This window comes from Lampris incognitus, chromosome 1 (assembly GCF_029633865.1).
Source record: "Lampris incognitus isolate fLamInc1 chromosome 1, fLamInc1.hap2, whole genome shotgun sequence".
Lineage (NCBI taxonomy): Eukaryota > Metazoa > Chordata > Actinopteri > Lampriformes > Lampridae > Lampris > Lampris incognitus.
This window is the reverse complement of record NC_079211.1, coordinates 487,048-506,807: the sequence shown is the minus strand read 5'-3', so window position 1 is coordinate 506,807 and position 19,760 is coordinate 487,048. Positions and strand designations below refer to the sequence as shown.

The window sequence follows — 19,760 nt, the reverse complement described above, 5'->3', positions numbered from 1 at the left end:
TACAAGAAAAGCATATACAGAAATTTGCATTACACACAACAGTAAACCACAGTGAACACATTCATTCCCATGTCACCTGATGATGGCAAACATGGAGTTGAAGTTCTTGCACTCGCGACAGTGCAGGGCGATCTTGATGAAGTGCTTAATGGTCTTCATCCGCTTGAGCTGGTTGGGCTCTCGTGTCACTTCTGTTGCCACCCAGAAGGTCTCGTGGTTGATAGCCTCCTCAAAGCGCTTGAGGCTGGCGGAGCCTGCCTTGGAGTGCAGTTTGAACAGGTCATCAATGTACTCGGTGGGCTCAATGGCACAAAAAAGCTCAAAGGCTCGCATGGAGAGCTGTGTAGCTACTTCCACAGTGCTCAGTTGCAGCAAGGAGATCTGGCCCTCTCGCAACAGGTCCTGAGCATCCTCATCCGAACACAACGTCTCTGTCTCCATGTTGCTTTTCAGGTAATACCTAACCATAGAAAAAAAAAGCCGTGCATCACATCAGGCTCTCTGACACACTCTCATGCCATAGAAATGGTAAACACAGAACCCCATTTGACAAGCCTCCGTTTTTGGCACCCCCACTATGGAAGATCTGTGCTGTTATTCTTGTGGCACTTGATACTCCATCTACAGTATAGATAAAGAGTGGACTCTATGATTAGAATAGTCATTCATACATAGATTTGAGATGGGATAATTTCCATTGAATTCAATTATGACTAGGGGTGTTACGATTTCGATTCTAAATCGAAAATCCATCGAAATGAGGTTGGAAAAGCAGGATTTGGCTACTCTCCCAGTATTTTTTTCTTTCCACCTCCGCCTACCTGCATGCATCTGGCACGCGTCCAAAACAACACCTCAAATACAACATGGCATAACTTACCAGTAGCCTATAGCCGCACTTTTCAAGACACTATGGCCACTGCCAGAGTCGGATGACAGAGAAAGAAAAGAACAGAACTGTAAAATCCTCCTGCTTCCCCGAAGTCACCGGTGTGGCAACATTTTGCCTTCCCCGTGAGTTACGCATCGTTGACAGAAAAACTACAGCTTGGGTTGACAGAAAAACTACAGTTTGTAGGTTATTCTACATGCGGGTACCATATGCCACCTCAGGCAACACGACAAATATGGGAGGATATCTTCGCAGGCATCATAAACATAGATTTGACTGGGAAAAGAACATAATTGACACAGGCAAGTCTTCCATCCTCATTTAGAGCCAAACTTCCACAAAATTCAACTCACACTAAAGAAATCACTAGTGCATCAGGGGCGTTTGTAGTGTCAGACATGCAACCCTATCTTATTGACTCTTGTTTTTGCATTTGTATTCAACAGTTTGTTCCCAATTGACTGGAGAAATAAGTTATTGTTATTATATTTTAAATAAATTAAATTAAATTTGACTATATGGAACCCAGCCACTGGCGATTCTTAGTGCTGGTCCCAAGACTAGATGAATGGGGAGGGTTGCACTAGGAAGGGCATCCGGTGTAAAACCTTTGCCAAATCATCTTTATGCATGCTCAATAACACAGGTAAGGAAATCACAGAAAGTTGAATCAGTTCATCCGGACACAAGGTTTATTGGGAGAAAGCATTGGAAGATGGCTACAGATGTAGTCTTAAAGAAGAGAAGAGCTAACCATTCAAGCCAGGATTCTGTGGTCTACACCATCTACAGGGCAGTGGTCACTCTTTCAAGGAGGAGGATGTGCACATCCTTGATAGAGAGGAATGCTGGTTTGAACGGGGAGTCAAAGAGGCCATCTATGCGAAGAGGGAATGACCATCACTGATTTGGGGGAGGGGGGGCTTAAGAGTACATCTGTCACCATCTTACAATGCTGTGATTGCAAGTATTCCCCAATCCTCTTTGAATAGTACACATTGACCTTATAACTCTAGTTAGTGGCCATGGTAATTTGCATATGAAACCAATCATTGGTTGGGTCGTTATACCACTGTATTGTTTATAAGGGTGGGACACCTGCAGTCAGTTTAGACTGAAGAGGTCACTTAAATGATGATGATGATGATGAAACGTTTCTCCCACTAAACTTTGTGCCCAGATGAACTGAATCAACTTTCTGTGGCTTTGCCAAATCAAATATGAGGATCACAAGTCAGATTTCCATATTGGATCGGTTGAGGCCTGGGTTACCAACGACCGCCACCAGGACTGTTGGCCAACATTGTGCCAGTGGAAACTAAGCTACTGTTTGGTGAAGGAGAAGGAGAGGGGGAAGGCATGTCCAGAGCAGAGGTGGAAAAACCCGGTCCAGAAAGTAAAAACCCTAACTGTGTCTTTACTCCATCCATGTATTAAACCAGCTGATTTGGGAAACTAGTCAGTGCAATCTGATGGTTTAGTACATGGGTGGAGTAAAGACAAAGTTAGGGTTTTTACTTTTCCACCTCTGGTCCAGAGGTAGTGAAATGGGGTAGGGGTACTTCTGAAGGAAGAGTATGTCAAGAGTGTGTTGGAGGTGAAGAGAGGGTCAGACAGAGTGATGAGTATGAAGCTGGAAATTGAAGGTGTATTGCTGAATGTTATCAGCGCATATGCCCCACAAGTTGGGTGTGAGATGGAAGAGAAAGAATCCTGGAGTGAGTTGGATGAAGTGATGGAGAGTTTACCCAAGGAGGAGAGAGTGGTGATTGGAACGGACTTCAATGGGCATGTTGGTGAAGAGAACAGAGGGGATGAGGAGGTGATGGGTAGGTATGGTGTCAAGGGGAGGAATGTGGAAGGACAGATGGTGGTGGATTTTACTAAAAGGATGGAAATGGCTGTGGTGAATACATATTTCAAGAAGAGGGAGGAACACAGGGTGACGTATAAGAGTGGAAGGAAGTGCACACAGGTGGACTATATCTTATGTAGAAGACGAAATCTGAAGGTGGTGACAAGGGAGAATGTAACTAGGCAGCATTGGATAGTGGTCTGTAGGATGACTTTGGAGACCAACAAGAGGAAGAGAGTGAAGGCAGAGCCAAGGATCAAATGGTGTAAGTAGAAGAAGGAAGACTCTTGTCTTTATGCATGCTCAATAATCCAGGTAAGAAAATCACAGAAAGTTGAATCAGTTCATTTGGACACAACGTTTATTGACAGATACGTTTCATCACTCATCTAATGCCCCTTTTCCACTACATGGTACCGGTTCAACTCGACTCGACTTTTTCATTTTCCATTACTGGAAAGTACCAGCATTTTGGTAACTGTTACCACTTTTCTGGTACCACCTTTGTCTTGGTTCCATAAAAACTGGAGCGGGTACCAAAATCAATGCAGACCAGCTATACTGAGGGGGTACTATTATGGTAATGGAAAAACGACATTCTGCAAGTCGAGTTGAGCCGGTACCATGTAGTGGAAAAGGGGCATAAGTGACCTTTTCAGTCTCAACTGACTGCAGGTATCCCCACCCTTATAAACAATACAGTGGCATAACAATCTAAACCAACGACCAGTTTCATATGCAAATTGCTGTGACCATTAAATAGAGTTACAATGGTCCATCTACAGGCCAGTGGCCACTCTTTCAGGGATGAGGATGTGCACAGGAACGCTGGTTTGAATGGGGAGTCAAAGAGGCCATCTATGTTAAGAGGGAACGACCATCCATGAATTGAGGGGGGGGGGGCTTAAGAGTACATCTGTCACCATTTTACAATGCTGTGACTGCAAAAATTCCCAAATCCTCTGTGAATAGTACATATGGCCATTGTAACTCTAGTTAATGGTCACGGCAATTTGCAAATGAAACCAGTCTTGTTTTTGGTCGTTATGCCACTGTATTGTTTATAAGGGTGGGGATACCTGCAGTCATTTGAGACTGAAGAGGTCACTTAGGTGATGATGCAACGTTTCTGACAATAAACATTGTGTCCAGATGAACTGATTCAACTTTCTGTGAAGGAAGACTGTTTTGTGGAGTTCAGGGAGGTGCTAAAACAGGCACTGGGTGGTAGTGAAGAGTTGCAGGACGGCTGGGTAACTACTGTGGAAATAGTGAGGAAGACGGCTAGGAAGGTACTTGGTGTGTCATCTGGACAGAGGAAGGAAGACAAGTTGGTGGTGGAATGAGGAAGTACAGCAAAGTATACAGACAAAAGAGGTCGGCAAAGTGGGATAGTCAGAGAGATGAAGAAAGTAGACAGGAGTACAAGGGGATGCAGCGTAAAGCAAAGAGAGAGGTGGCAAAGGAAAAGGTGTATGGCGAGTTGTATGAGAGGTTAGACACTAAGGAAGGAGAAAAGGACTTCTATCGATTGGCTAGACAGAGGGACCGAGCTGGGAAGGATGTGCAGCAGGTTAGGGCAATCAAGGATAGAGATGCAAATGTGCTACCAAGTGAGGAGAGTGTGTTGAGAAGGTGGAAGGAGTACTTTGAGGGGTTGATGAATGAAGAAAATGAGAGAGAGAGAAGGTTGGATGATGCGGTTATAGTGACTCAGGAAGTGCGGTGGATTAGCAAGGAGGAAGTGAGGGCAGCTATGAAGAGGGCAAAGAGTGGAAAGGCAGTTGGTCCTGATGACATACCTTGTGGAGGCATGGAGATGTTTAGGAGAGATGGCAGTGGGGTTTTTAACTAGATTGTTTAACGCAATCTTGGAAAGTGAGAGGATGCCTGAGGAGTGGAGAAGAAGCATACTGGTACCGATGTTCAAGAACAAAGGTGATGTGCAGAACTGTAGCAACTACAGAGGCATAAAGTTGACCAGCCACAGCATGAAGATATGGGAAAGAGTAACAGAAGCTAGGTTAAGAGGAGAGGTGATGATCAGCAAGCAGCAGTATGGTTCATGCCACAAAAGAGCACCACAGATGTGATGTTTGCTTTGAGAATAATGATGGAGAAGTACAGAGAAAGTCAGAAGGAGTTATGTTGTGTCTTTGTGGATTTAGAGAAAGCATATGACAGGGTGCTCAGAGAGGAAGTGTGGTATTGTATGAGGAAGTTGGGAGTTGCAGAGAAGTATGTAGGAGTGGTGCAGGATATGTATGAGGGCAGTGTGACAGTGGTGAGGTATGCGATTGGAATGACAGATGGATTCAAGGTGGAGGTGAGTTTACATCAAGGATCGGCTCTGAGCCCTTTCTTGTTTGCAATGGTGATGGACGAGATCAGGCAGGAGTCTCTGTGGACTATGATGTTCATGGATGACATTGTGATCTGCAGTGAGAGTAGGGTGCAGGATGAGGAGAGCCTAGAGAGGTAGAGGTAAGCACTGGAGAGAAGAGGAATGAAAGTCAGTAGGAGCAAGATGGAATACCTATGCATGAATGAGAGGGAGGACAGTGGAATGGTGAGAATGCAAGGAGTAGAGGTAACGAAGGCATACAGGTTTAAATACTTGGGGTCAACTGTCCAAAGTAACGGGGAGTGCAGAAGAGAGGTGAAGAAGAGCGTGCAGGCAGGGTAGAGTGGGTGGAGAAGAGTGTCAGGAGTGATTTGTGACAGAAGGGTACCAGCAAGAGTTAAAGGGAAGATGTACAAGATGGTAGTGAGACCAGCTGTTATATGGTTTGGAGACAGTGGCATTGTTGAAAAGACAGGAGGTGGCACTGGAGGTGGTAGAGTTGAAGATGATAAGATTTTCATTGGGAGTGATGAAGAAGGACAGGATTAGGAACGAGTATATTAGAGGGACCACTCAGGTTGGACGGTTTGGAGACAAAGCAAGAGAGGCAAGATTGAGATGGTTTGGACATGTGTGGAGGAGAGATACTGGGAATATTGGGAGAAGGATGCTGAATATGGAGCTACCAGGGAAGAGGAAAAGAAGAAGGCTAAAGAGGAGGTTTATGGATGTGGTGAGGGAAGACAATGCAGGTGGCTGGTGTGACAGAGGAAGATACAGAGGACAGGAAGAGATGGAAACAGATGATTTGCTGTGGCGACCCCTAATGGAGCAGCCAAAGGAAGAAAGACGAAGAAGAAATTTGACCGTATGGCCTTAATATGGTACATTCCAAAAACAAAATATGGCCATTATATCACACTTAATACAACGCGCCCAATCTTTTTAAAGAAGAATTTGAAAATATAACTAACTGACAGTTGTCAAGGCATAAAACCAATGATCTGTTGATTTTTAAAAATCAAGACTCAATTGTCCAACAATGGCATAGTCGTCAGTACTGAAAAAAACCAACAACATTGAAATCGAAAATCAAATCATGACAGTAACATCAAAAGTAATATCAAATCGTGGATTTGGAGAATCATGACACCCTTAATTATGACAAAATAAAAATTTTGGACCCCGTTGATCTCCATCCAGGACTTCTAGGCTTTTGCGGGCCTCAATTTGAGAACCGGTACTTCACTCTAAAACTATCTTGGAAATTAGCAGGCAACTGTTTTGCTTAGTGGATATCCTTGTTTCTCATCTCTGAGGCACTTAAGGACTGTCAAAGATGAGACTATAAGCTATACAACATGTAGGCAAGGCTGCACGTCGCTTTACCTGCCACTCAGTTGAATCCGATCCGCTAGTTTAGAGAGTTGTTCTGGCAACCGCCGCTGTTTGATGACACCCTCGGGTGTGACAGACACCTCACACAGCGAATAGGCCTCTGGTGCGGCAGTTAGGGCAAATTCTCGGATTGCTTGAGCCACCACCTCCTTGGCAGTTGTGTCTTTCCCGATCATGATGTATCGAGACTGCTGGTCGGCCTTGAACACTCGTAGCACCTGGTCCGACATGTCTGGGGCAACGCACAAATAAAACTTGTGTTGACATTTTTCATGTGATTAATTTTCCTATTTACAGATTTACTTTCAATTTGAAGAGTTATATTCAGATCCAAGTTTCCAAATTTAGCTTCTTAATTTATTCTGAGTTTTCAATAATTGGTTAATAAATAGAATTTATCCAATGCTTCCTTGGTGACCAATATCTCAGTGATTTCACCCAATAAAACCACATTCACTTTTTACTAAAGTCACAAACACACGATGGCTCCTCTCACCAAAACTGCATTAACTACATCCATGCGCCTTCTATCTATATCTATATCTATATATATAAAGCAAGAGTGTATGTTTGTATGTTCGCTTTAAACTCCAGAAATACTCAGTGTAGAACAAAAAGAAAGGTATCCTTAGAATTGGCACTTTCCAAGGATTGCACAGATTGAAAAATATTTCAAAAACCAAGTAAAAAAATATATTTATTTTCCAAATTTAGTTTATTTTGTGGCAAAATGTGGCATCTTTTTTATATTTGATGTCATATGTTGTTATGTCATATCAATCAAAGGAATTTTTCAGCCTCAGTGCCAGGGTTATTAGTGCAGATCGTCACCCTGGATTCGAGGTTGCAAGAGTGAGAGTGGTGAGCACTCTTAACTTACTTATCACAAAGCATGTGACAATTTTTGGTTGCCACAAGACACGCAACGTGGTTTACCCTGAGGCGCTTGAGCCCTGCGTGATTAATGCACACATTGGCAAAGAAGCTTGATGAATGGATTGAAAATTATGACATTTGATAATTTTCGTTAATAAGATTCATTTATTTGACATTCGTTTATCAGATGTATCATTTCATAAATTATCCTATATTTCATCATCAATTATATCGGAAAGATCAGATCGTGTTGGTTGTTTTGGTGAGAATATTTTCCCTGGGCAATGCCGGGTACCTCTGCTAGTGTGGAAATAAAACAACAGCTGTTAATGCAATGCAGTGAGCTGCTCAAAGTTCACAGGGGTTGTTGCAAATCATCACGTAACATGTCTGCATCATAGAGCAAAACATCACAGCTGATAACTATAAGAACTGTTGACAGGAACAAGAAATGATGAGCAGGATTACAGTACACAAGTAGAGCAGAATGAGCCCAGCTGACAGACATGGCTGACAGAGTCACGAGAGGACTGTAATCAGTCTAGTTAGATTAAAATCCTATCACCCAAAGGTTATGTGTTATCTTCACCACGTGAAGAACAACCTGGATACTTGTTATGACAGGGACTGGACATACACTAACAACCACGTGAAGAACCAGGTTCATGAAGATGTGAAGAACAATCTGGATACTTGTTATGATGGGGACTGGAAATAAACAAAACCATGTGAAGAACAACCTGGATATTTGTTATGACAAGGACTGGAAATACACTAACAAATATGTGAAGAACCAAGTTCATGAAGATGTGAAGAATAATCTGGATACTTGTTATGACAGGGACTGGAAATACACAAACAACCATGTGAAGAACCAGGTTCATGGAGATGTGAAAAACAACCTGGATACTTGTTATGACAGATGACAGGGACTGCAAATACACAACCGACCATGTGAAGAACCAGGTTCATGAAGATGTGAAAAACAACCTGGATTCTTGTTATGACAGGGATTGGAAATGCACAAACAACCATGTGAAGAACCAGGTTCATGAAGATAGACACAATCAATGCTACCAGAGGCCCTGCAGGTACAGGCTGGTAAAATTATAAATATCAGAGAGAAAAGGAAATCTTTAAAAATTTTAAAATGTGTGAATGGTTTTGCAAGCAAATCATCCAGTTTAAATACATTTCCAGAATAAATTAACAAATTGTTCCATTCACTTTTTATACGCGGGTATGTCATATAAAGCTAACATAACAGTTATAGCTGCATTAAGAAATAACTTGTGACATTATTTGATGTGATAAGATGAACTATTTTGGCAGTCCAGTGACCAGAAACTCGTGTCCACAGGACAGTTTAGTGCTCACCAGGCTGGTTGTTGAAGTCCAGGATGCGGTGGTGAGACTGTAGCAGGTCTGGGTTCGACGAGGAGAGGTTACCGCTGACAGGCAGTGCCGGTGGGATTTGTTTAGACTGCTTCATTCCCACAATGCTGTCGTCCTGCGATTGGCCCACGCCTACGTCACTATGGAAACGAGAGGGACAGGATGGGAGGGGTGAGGGAGCAGTTCTGGTGACAAAAGGCAGGGGATGACAGGTGGGTGGGTTGGAGGGATTCACACCAACATTTGACTGTCCCTGAAGACGAAAGGCTGATATCTGGGCTACTGAAGAGACACTGGACATTTGAGACAAGCACATCTTGAGATGCTCAAACAAAAAAATGGCATCACAACTAATACAATTATCTTATAATTGCAATGTAAAATAACATCATATCTCCTTTAAAAACAAACTAAAATCGTTAATTTTTCTAACCTGTTTTTAACCTGCTTTTAACATTGATAGGTTGCTTTCGCTATACTAGTTTTTTTTTCAGAAAGTCCAATCTTTGTTGAACAGCTTTAGAGCTCAACAGCACAGTCATCAGTTAATTGACGATTTAATTGTTTATTAACATATCTGTATGGTCTCTTTGAGTCTTTGTAACACTGTTAGGAACAGCACTTCAGAAAAATATAATGGTGAGGAGATATAATTACTTGTACGGTTTGGGAGGCAGAATGCTGGTGAGCGTCTTGTCAAAGATCTTCTTTAGCTTGTTGCGGCCGCCCACAGTGTTGGCCTTGGCCTTTTTGCTGACCTTTTCCAGACCCATAACCTGCTCCACATCCACCGCCAGGTCAGGGATGGAGTACCGGCTCGCCTTCTTAATATCACCAATCTTTGGGAGGTGAGGAGCACTATGTTTCCTGTCCAGCTCTTCCTCGCCATCCACCTCATGGTCATGCTCTGGCCTGGTTAGCAGCTCTTTAAACACTGCAGGATGAATGAAGAGGAAGATGAGAAAGTGGAAGGGTAAAGCGGTGAACATGTTTTGGCTGGTAAAGGCAGTGTAGTTGTGGTGTTATCACTCAGAACTGCTTTAATAAAGAAGACACTTTAGTTTGCGAGATGAGAACCTAAATCCTTCGATTTCTATTGGACAGCCAGGTCTCAATTTGGCTTCAAAGAATCAAGGTTTCAGCTTCATTTGTCTTAGAATTAGTGATTACTTTTTTTTAGATCAAAATCGAAGCACACCATACAGAAAATACCCTTCACATGAGGCACTGAATAAGGTTTCATGCTCAAGGCAAGGCATTTTCATTCATGGGTTTAGTATCAGAGATCTTTACCTAATAGGTTGGTTTTCACAGTAATGGAAAGATGTGTGTTGTTCTTTAGGATCTCGTTGGCTTTGCTGAGCTGGACATTCTCAAAGTTCTGCCCGTTCACTTCCAAGATCTGCAAACAGAAAGACCAGGAGTGAAGTCTGTCAGATGATTTGCTGCTGTCCTCCAAAATGTGACTACCTAACAAGGCTGCCAACAACATCACACACACCATAAAACCAGTCTAAACAGTGTAAATGCTCCCTTGTCTCCAGACCCACAGAGGGCTCACCGGGCCTGTTTGAATTCTTCTAGAACCACCAAGGGGAATACCTGCTATCCAAGACTTAATCAGCTAAGCTTTTGAAATCTAAAAAGTAAGTTAACAGCTATATGAATGTTAAATTAAACCCTCAAATTTCACAGGAACTGATCAATGACATCACTGCTTCCACAGACACCATTTCCTCACAGGTGTTAAACACAGTCCTCATTCCTGTGCAAAGTTCCTTCCACCTTCAACCTGTTATTTGTATGACTTCTGCAAAAGAGAAGGTTATGTCAGGCTGTATCTGGGCTAAAAAAAGGACAGCACTCTTTCAATATGCAAACTATAAACATTACCTCCATATACTGGAGAGAAAGGAAAAACTGAATGGCCAAACAGCTGCATGATGTGACCAGTTCTTTGCTGCTGAAGGAGATGGTAGCACTAATTGCAGTTTTTGACCAGTGCTGTGGGTTGTGTGTTGTACTGTTGTGGGCTGGGCTGTGTGTTGTATTGTTGTGGGCTGTGTGTTGTACTGTTGTGGGCTGTGTGTTGTAGTGCTGTGGGCTGTGTGTTGTACTGTTGTGGGCTGTGTGTTGTAGGGCTGTGGGTTGTGTGTTGTACTGCTGTGGGCTGTGTGTTGTAGGGTTGTGGGTTGTGTGCTGTATTGCTGTGGGCTGTGTGTTGTACTGCTGTGGGCTGTGTGTTGTACTACTGTGGGCTGTGTATTGTACTGTTGTGGGCTGTGTGTTGTACTGTTGTGGGCTGTGTGTTGTACTGTTGTGGGCTGTGTGTTGTAGGGCTGTGGGTTGTGTGTTGTACTGCTGTGGGCTGTGTGTTGTACTGTTGTGGGCTGTGTGTTGTAGGGCTGTGGGTTGTGTGTTGTACTGCTGTGGGCTGTGTGTTGTACTGTTGTGGGCTGTGTGTTGTACTGTTGTGGGCTGTGTGTTGTACTGCTGTGGGTTGTGTGTTGTACTGCTGTGGGCTGTGTGTTGTACTGCTGTGGGCTGTGTGTTGTACTACTGTGGGTTGTGTATTGTACTGTTGTGGGCTGTGTGTTGTGTGTTGTACTACTGTGGGCTGTGTGTTATACTGTTGTGGGCTGTGTGTTGTACTGCTGTGGGCTGTGTGTTGTACTACTGTGGGCTGTGTGTTGTACTGTTGTGGGCTGTGTGTTGTAGGGCTGTGGGTTGTGTGTTGTACTACTGTGGGCTGTGTGTTGTACTGTTGTGGGCTGTGTGTTGTAGGGCTGTGGGTTGTGTGTTGTACTGCTGTGGGCTGTGTGTTGTGCTGCTGTGGGCTGTGTGTTGTAGTGCTGTGGGCTGTGTGTTGTGCTGCTGTGGGCTGTGTGTTGTACTGTTGTGGGCTGTGTGTTGTACTGTTGTGGGCTGTGTGTTGTAGTGCTGTGGGCTGTGTGTTGTGCTGCTGTGGGCTGTGTGTTGTACTGTTGTGGGCTGTGTGGTGTAGTGCTGTGGGCTGTGTGTTGTGCTGCTGTGGGCTGTGTGTTGTACTGTTGTGGGCTGTGTGGTGTACTGTTGTGGGCTGTGTGGTGTACTGTTGTGGGCTGGGGGAAAAAGCATTTCGTTTCATTTCATGTGCACAAGTGATGAAGTGAGACGACAAAGTGTTCCTGATTGCTGACACATTCGTACTCCAGATACTCCAGCAACACAGGTGATGAAGTGAGACGACAAAGTGTTCCTGATTGCTGACACACTCGTACTCCAGATACTCCAGCAACACAAGTGATGAAGTGAGACGACAAAGTGTTCCTGATTGCTGACACACTCGTACTCCAGATACTCCAGCAACACAGGTCATGAAGTGAGACAATAAAGTGTTCCTGATTGCTGACACACTCGTACTCCAGATACTCCAGCAACACAGGTGATGAAGTGAGACGACAAAGTGTTCCTGATTGCTGACACACTCGTACTCCAGATACTCCAGGAACACAAGTGATGAAGTGAGACGACAAAGTGTTCCTGATTGCTGACACACTCGTACTCCACATACTCCAGCAACACAAGTGATGAAGTGAGATGACAAAGTGTTCCTGATTGCTGACACCCTCGTACTCCAGATACTCCAGCAAGAAAGGTGATGAAGTGAGACGACAAAGTGTTCCTGATTGCTGACACACTCATACTCCAGATACTCCAGCAACACAGGTGATGAAGTGAGACGACAAAGTGTTCCTGATTGTTGACACACTCGTACTCCAGATACTCCAGCAACACAGGTGATGAAGTGAGACAACAAAGTGTTCCTGATTTCTGACACACTCGTACTCCAGATACTCCAGGAACACAAGTGATGAAGTGAGACGACAAAGTGTTCCTGATTGCTGACATACTCGTACTCCAGATACTCCAGCAACACAAGTGATGAAGTGAGACGACAAAGTGTTCCTGATTGCTGACACACTCGTACTCCAGATACTCCAGCAACACAGGTCATGAAGTGAGACAATAAAGTGTTCCTGATTGCTGACACACTCGTACTCCAGATACTCCAGCAACACAGGTGATGAAGTGAGACGACAAAGTGTTCCTGATTGCTGACACACTCGTACTCCAGATACTCCAGCAACACAAGTGATGAAGTGAGACGACAAAGTGTTCCTGATTGCTGACACACTCGTACTCCACATACTCCAGCAACACAAGTGATGAAGTGAGATGACAAAGTGTTCCTGATTGCTGACACCCTCGTACTCCAGATACTCCAGCAAGACAGGTGATGAAGTGAGACGACAAAGTGTTCCTGATTGCTGACACACTCATACTCCAGATACTCCAGCAACACAGGTGATGAAGTGAGACGACAAAGTGTTCCTGATTGTTGACACACTCGTACTCCAGATACTCCAGCAACACAGGTGATGAAGTGAGACAACAAAGTGTTCCTGATTTCTGACACACTCGTACTCCAGATACTCCAGGAACACAAGTGATGAAGTGAGACGACAAAGTGTTCCTGATTGCTGACACACTCGTACTCCACATACTCCAGCAACACAAGTGATGAAGTGAGATGACAAAGTGTTCCTGATTGCTGACACCCTCGTACTCCAGATACTCCAGCAAGACAGGTCATGAAGTGAGACGACAAAGTGTTCCTGATTGCTGACACACTCATACTCCAGATACTCCAGCAACACAGGTGATGAAGTGAGACGACAAAGTGTTCCTGATTGCTGACACACTCGTACTCCAGATACTCCAGCAACACAGGTGATGAAGTGAGACGACAAAGTGTTCCTGATTGCTGACACCCTCGTACTCCAGATACTCCAGTGAGACAACCAAACAAACCAACATTGCCTAGAATGATGAATGTAAATGGAATAAACGTGGAGGTAACTAGGCTTACCTGGTCTCCTCTCTTCAGACCAGCCTCTGCTGCCTTGCTCCCTGGCTCCACGGTGTCGATAAAGATGCGGAAGCCCTTCTCCTGACCTCCCAGGAGAGTGAAGGCAAGGGGAGCCTCCCTAGACGGCTTGGTGAGGGTCACCATTCGTGGCTTGGCTTTAGCCGCACACGCTATATTTAACAGTCTGAGGTGCCCGCACATTTTCTATGGAAAAAAAGTGGAGGTTGAAAAATAGTCCATTGTACCCCCAAATACCTTTGTTTTGAAAATACATTTCTGTCAACTTTCACTTTTCAGACTTACCTCTCTCTCCAGATTGTTCTCAAACTCTTCCAGGAAGCGAGTCATGGCAGGGTCTCCCTCAAAGTCATTGAAGTGATTGTTCACCCATAGCAAGACTACCCGTGTAACCTGATGCAAGGACAAGAAAAGTCATCACTCACTTTATCAGCAGATGATATGATAAAACTAAACATGTTGCTTAAATGACAACAACAGCAACAGTATAATATCATAATAATGATAATCATGCTTTTACTTTGTAATGCAATGCATTTCTACACACAGGTGTCCACTACTAGCTTTAAGTAATCATTTGGATTTATTGAAGTCTATCTCTATTTTATACTCATCACTCAACAGTTCATAGACAGGTTTCATTTTCAGTTGTCCATCTTTTTCTTCATATTGGACATGCAGCTCTAGCTTTCCATCTACACTTGAATGCAACTAATATGTGACAAATTCACAATCCTTGATCAGTACGAAGAGCACTCCATGGTTCGGCAAAAGCTAACCTGTTAATACAGCAGTCCATCATAGTAAGTTTGAGTGGTCATCTTGTAACTTTGCATTCCTTTTTTATTGCTAAAATCCCTCTGTGTTTGCTTTGCTGTGACACAGTGAGAGGTAGACCTGCTGGTCACTGCTTGTAGGTTGTGTTGCAGGAGGTAATGCCCGAAGTCAACAGTTACCAACAGCTCATGTCTTGATGTATGCTCAATAGTCCAGGTCAAAAAAGCACATAAATTGAATCAGTTCATCTGGACACAACATTTATTGACAGATATGTTTCATCATCATCCAAGTGACCTCTTCAATCTCAACTTTGGGTGTCTAGATAAAGTGCTATATAAATGTAATCCATTATTATAATTATTATTATTATTATTATTATTATTATTATTATTAACTGACTGCAGGTCTCCCCAACCCTAAACAATACAGCTGCATAACCACCCTAACCAACGACCAGGTTCATATGCAAATATGGTGTGACCATTAGCTAGAGTTACAATAGCCATGTGTACTATTCACAGAGGACTGGTGAATAGTTGCAATCACAGCATTGTAATATGGTGACAGATGTACTCTTACCCCCTTCTCGGTTCAGGGATAGTCATTCCCTCTTCACATAGATGGCCTCTTTGACTCCCTGTTCAAACCAGTGTTCCTCCCTATCAAGGATGTGCACATCGTCATCCCTGAAAGAGTGGCCACTGGCCGGTAGATGGTGTAGACTGCGGAGTCCTGGTCTGTAGATGGTGTAGACTGCGGAGTCCTGGTCTGTTGATGGTGTAGACTGTGGAGTCCTGGTCTGTAGATGGTGTAGACTGTGGAGTCCTGGCCTGTAGATGGTGTAGACTGTGGAGTCCTGGTCTGATGTGTTAGCTCTCCTGTGTTGTGCCATCCTCTTGGCCAGCGTCTGTTTAGATTCTCCAATGTATAACTCACAGCAATTTTTTTTCCAGGAGTCCCTTCTGGGTGTTCGGGGGGGGGAGGGGGCTGTGTGGCAGACACTAGGGGCTATGCCTCTCACCCAGCAGGGCTGTGAGCTGGGAGCATGGTTTACATTCCCGGGCTCTCTGGTGCAAGGTTGTTCCTGTTTCAGTTTGGTTTTTGGAGCTGAGGAATAAAGTTCAAACTCACCTTCGTCTCCTGTGTTTTTCCTCATCGTGCCACAACACCATATTTGCATATAAAAATGGACATTGGTTTGGGTGGTTATGCCACTGTATTGTTTATAAGGGTGGGGCACCTCAGTCACGGTATTGTTTATAAGGGTGGGGATACCTGCAGTCACTGTGTTGTTTATAAGGGTGGGGACACCTGCAGTCACTGTATTGTTTATAAGGGTGGGGACACCTGCAGTCACTGTATTGTTTATAAGGGTGGGGATACCTGCAGTCACTGTATTGTTTATAAGGGTGGGGACACCTATAGTCACTGTGTTGTTTATAAGGGTGGGATACCTGCAGTCACTGTATTGTTTATAAGGGTGGGATACCTGCAGTTACTGTATTGTTTATAAGGGTGGGGATACCTGGAGTCACTGTGTTGTTTATAAGGGTGGTGGTACCTGCAGTCACTGTATTGTTTATAAGGGTGGGGATACCTGCAGTCACGGTATTGTTTATAAGGGTGGGACACCTGCAGTCACTGTATTGTTTATAAGGGTGGGGACACCTGCAGTCACTGTATTGTTTATAAGGGTGGGGACACCTGCAGTCACGGTATTGTTTATAAGGGTGGGGACACCTGCAGTCAGATGAGACTGAAGAGGTCACTTAGATGATGATGATGAAATGTTTCTGTCAATAAACGTTGAGTCCAGATGAACTGATTCAACCTTCTGTGACTTAACAGCTAAATTTACCTATTTTCTGACTTGTGGTAATGTACGTCTACATGTATTTGATTCTCCTACTCCCCACTTCTTGATGTTCTAAGATGCACCTACACCAAATGTACTCTACTTGGCATGCACTCTTGGCTATACTTACTATGTAGTGCTCTGTGATGACAGCTGGTAACATTCACATTATCTGCTCATCGCCAACTCTCTTGTAAATTACTTTGGATAAAAACATCAGCTAAATGACTAAATGCCAATGTAGTACATGAGCAGTGAGTTTAAAATAGGAATAGACTTCAAAAATTCCAAACAGTTTGTTTAACAATTAGAATGCAAAATAGGCATAATGATATTTATTTTGTACAGATGTCAGGGCATTCAACCAAAATTGATTTTGAATGTATTCTACATTTGTACGCCAAGTTGAGAATGTTTGATAATATGAAAAATCTGTCATGTATAAAAACAAATATATTTTCCAAACCTACAGCACCACAAAGAATGCACCTTTACTGAGATACAGACGAGTCTATGTTTTCACAAAAGTGCCATTGTATATGCATGTGTGGGTACTTGGCATCGGCCTGTGTGTGTATTGGACATAATCTGCATGCAACATACAGTTTACTGTTCAATCAATCAAGCTACATTTTATATAGAGCTTTTCTAGCTGCAACAGCCACTCAAAGCGCTGTACAAACTGAGGTCCATCTGGCACTGGAATGAGACTGGAAGACCATGACAGAGGCAGTGCAGTCACTTGACAGTCAAGTCAAGTCAATTTTACCGTTGGTAGCCCTGTGGCCCCTACCTTGTCCCTGAGACTGGGGTCATGGAACCACTCCAGCAGCCTCTTACCCACGACCATGGGGCTGGAGAGGAAGGTCCTGTAAGTCAACAGGAAGTCCTCGATGTAGGTGGGGTCGACCACTGAATGCTCCTCTACCAGGTGCATGGTGAGACGCTCTGTTGTGCCCTGAAAACAGGCAGACAGCAAGACATATGAGCAGATAAACAGGTATGTGAATAAACTTAAACATCACCAAAGGTATTATTGGCTCAATCAGCCCTCAAGTCAAACTGTTAGGCTGCTGGGTTTTTTTTTTGGTCAGCCACCTTGATCACGATGTGTCCTTTCCTGGTGCCGGTGCGATCCAGTTCACGGTGCTCCTTCACCATGACGATCTCCCCTTCCTCCTCCACCTTCTGCATGTTCTTCTCCACCTGGTTGAGGATGCAGCAGTAATCCTGCTGGGCTATACACACGAACTGGAGAGGAGAAACAAAAAACAAACAAAGGCTTAGCGCTTGAGCTTTTACCAATTTCAGTACACACTACTGATGTTACTACACATAGGGACGTTTTGGTGTGAATGTTTTGATCCAAAGCACAAAGCAGTACTGTAGGTATATACACATGGCTCTGGTTGAAATGGAACCTCCATATTTTCCCCGTTGTTCAGATTCAGACTTTATTCATCCCAGAAGGGCAATTCAGTTCCACAATGTACTCAGACCATACACAACCTACCCAGACCATACACAACTCAAAGACAAGTGGCAATCAGCAGTATGTCAGAGACATTAGACCAGCGTTTCCCAACCCAGTCCTCAAGGAACACCTATCCTGCAGATTTTCATTGTAACCCTGCAGAGGTAGCCCTGCTTGTACTTACTCAACCAATCATCTCACAGCACTTAATTATCCAAGGTGTGCAACATCTGACCTAATTCATTGCTGATTGGTTGAATAACTACAAACAGGTACCTATGCAGGGTTACAAAGAAAATCTGCAGGATAGGTGTTCATTGAGGACTGGGTTGGGAAACACTGCATTAGACAGACCAGTATGGGCAAGAGATGCACACTGGCGCCCTTGTGTGGCCATGCATGCAGACTCGCACAAGGACCAGGCAAAGGATAAAAATTCACAAAATAGAATAAATAGAATAAATAAACTGGAGCATCAGAAGATGCATTGCACGTTACATTCCACCACTACATTCAGGGAATGTTGTCAGTATGCTGAGGTTTAAGGATCACAGACCACTCTGTGTGATGTGGCATGGATTTAATTAAAGCGGTACTTTTCAAGATGATAGGGGCACATTTTGAGGCAAGTCACATATCTAGCATTCTCTAGTGGCAGATGGCTGAAAATTCTACAAATGACTGGACTCAACCAGAGTCAAGCTAAACGCTACACTGAAAATTAAAATCAATATAGGGCTTATGGCAGGTGTCTTTCTTCATATCATTGTTAGTTGAACTGTTAACAGTCACCAAAATATGTGAAACTTTACTTTCATCCTTTTCATCAAAACTAAAAACATAACAAGACAGAAAAACAGATTTGACATTTCACCTCCCCAGCCAGGGAGCTATGTAAGGAACTTACATTAGCACCACCACGGCCTCCCCCGAACATGCTGGAGGAACCAGAGATGATTACACCATGAAGACCGTTTGCTCTTTATTTTCCACTTTTTTCTTCTTCTTCGGGACTTTTATCATTTTGAGTGCATGATGTAAATAATTATCTCTTGCTTTTTTAGCCTCTTTCAACTGATTCAGTTTAACAGTTTAGAGAGTGTCTGGCAAAGGCTTTTATCTCAAAAGTAAAAAAAAAAAAACTTTCTGTAACATGGGTGCCTGAATTTTCACCATGGGTAGGTCCCCACGAACATTTAACTTCAGAATCGGGCAGTGTGTCATGCTCTACCCAGACAATGGAAGTGATATTCTGGCACTACTACTCTAGGCACTGTAGGCACCTCATATGCAAAGAGAATAGAGTCCGAGTCCTGCATGGGATGATCCTACAGCTGTTTGTTGAAAAGTAAAGGTTTTTCACAAAGAGCCTTGATGAACATCCTCAGCCCTCTTTTTTTACATCCATCATACATTTTGACATGTTCATTAATCCGTCCTACACATGTCTACATGAGCTGGATGTGTGTGTTCTACTGACTTCCTGTCTGTGTACAGTCTTGGTGCTGCGCTCCTTCCCCTCATAACACAGAACCAGCTCAATGACCCCAAACACAGGTCATACCTGGCAGTCGTCCACCTTGGTCTTCATCACACCCTTCATGTATTCCTTCTCCATGGTGGGGGACACCCCAAAGCTATTCCCCATACACAAGATCTCTGTCCTGCCCTCGGGATACGTCACCTCTACAGAGCCGTTAAGGATCACCGACCATGAGTCCAGCTGCAGGGGCAATGCATGGCATGAACAGTCAGACACAAGAAAAAGCCAGAAAAACAAAAAAAAAAAAGATATAGAAGAAAAAAAGGAAAGGAACAAAGCCAACCGTAGTAGAAGCAGAAAAAAATGGAGAAAATGATGAAGAAAAGAAGTAGCAGTACTAACAGAGGAAAAAACAAACAACAGCAATAACTTCAGAGTGTAGATGAAGGTTAGCCTTCACTACAAACAGCCGATGTCT

At 43.6% G+C, this 19,760-nt stretch overlaps 1 protein-coding gene across 3 annotated transcripts in view; it reads right to left on the bottom strand.

Moving 5' to 3' along the window:
• Nucleotides 1–19,760, bottom strand: part of rapgef2b (Rap guanine nucleotide exchange factor 2b) — a 352,048-nt gene that overhangs the window by 28,526 nt on the left and 303,762 nt on the right. For all 3 annotated transcript variants that reach the window (XM_056296986.1, XM_056297056.1, XM_056297132.1), the window contains 10 exons: nt 19,364–19,522; nt 17,424–17,576; nt 17,119–17,283; nt 13,976–14,083; nt 13,673–13,876; nt 10,054–10,162; nt 9,418–9,694; nt 8,743–8,900; nt 6,481–6,721; nt 77–460 (listed from right to left, as the gene is read on the bottom strand). In XM_056296986.1, coding sequence (XP_056152961.1) covers nt 77–460; nt 6,481–6,721; nt 8,743–8,900; nt 9,418–9,694; nt 10,054–10,162; nt 13,673–13,876; nt 13,976–14,083; nt 17,119–17,283; nt 17,424–17,576; nt 19,364–19,522 — 1,958 coding nt within the window. The remainder of the gene's footprint in view (nt 1–76; nt 461–6,480; nt 6,722–8,742; nt 8,901–9,417; nt 9,695–10,053; nt 10,163–13,672; nt 13,877–13,975; nt 14,084–17,118; nt 17,284–17,423; nt 17,577–19,363; nt 19,523–19,760) is intronic.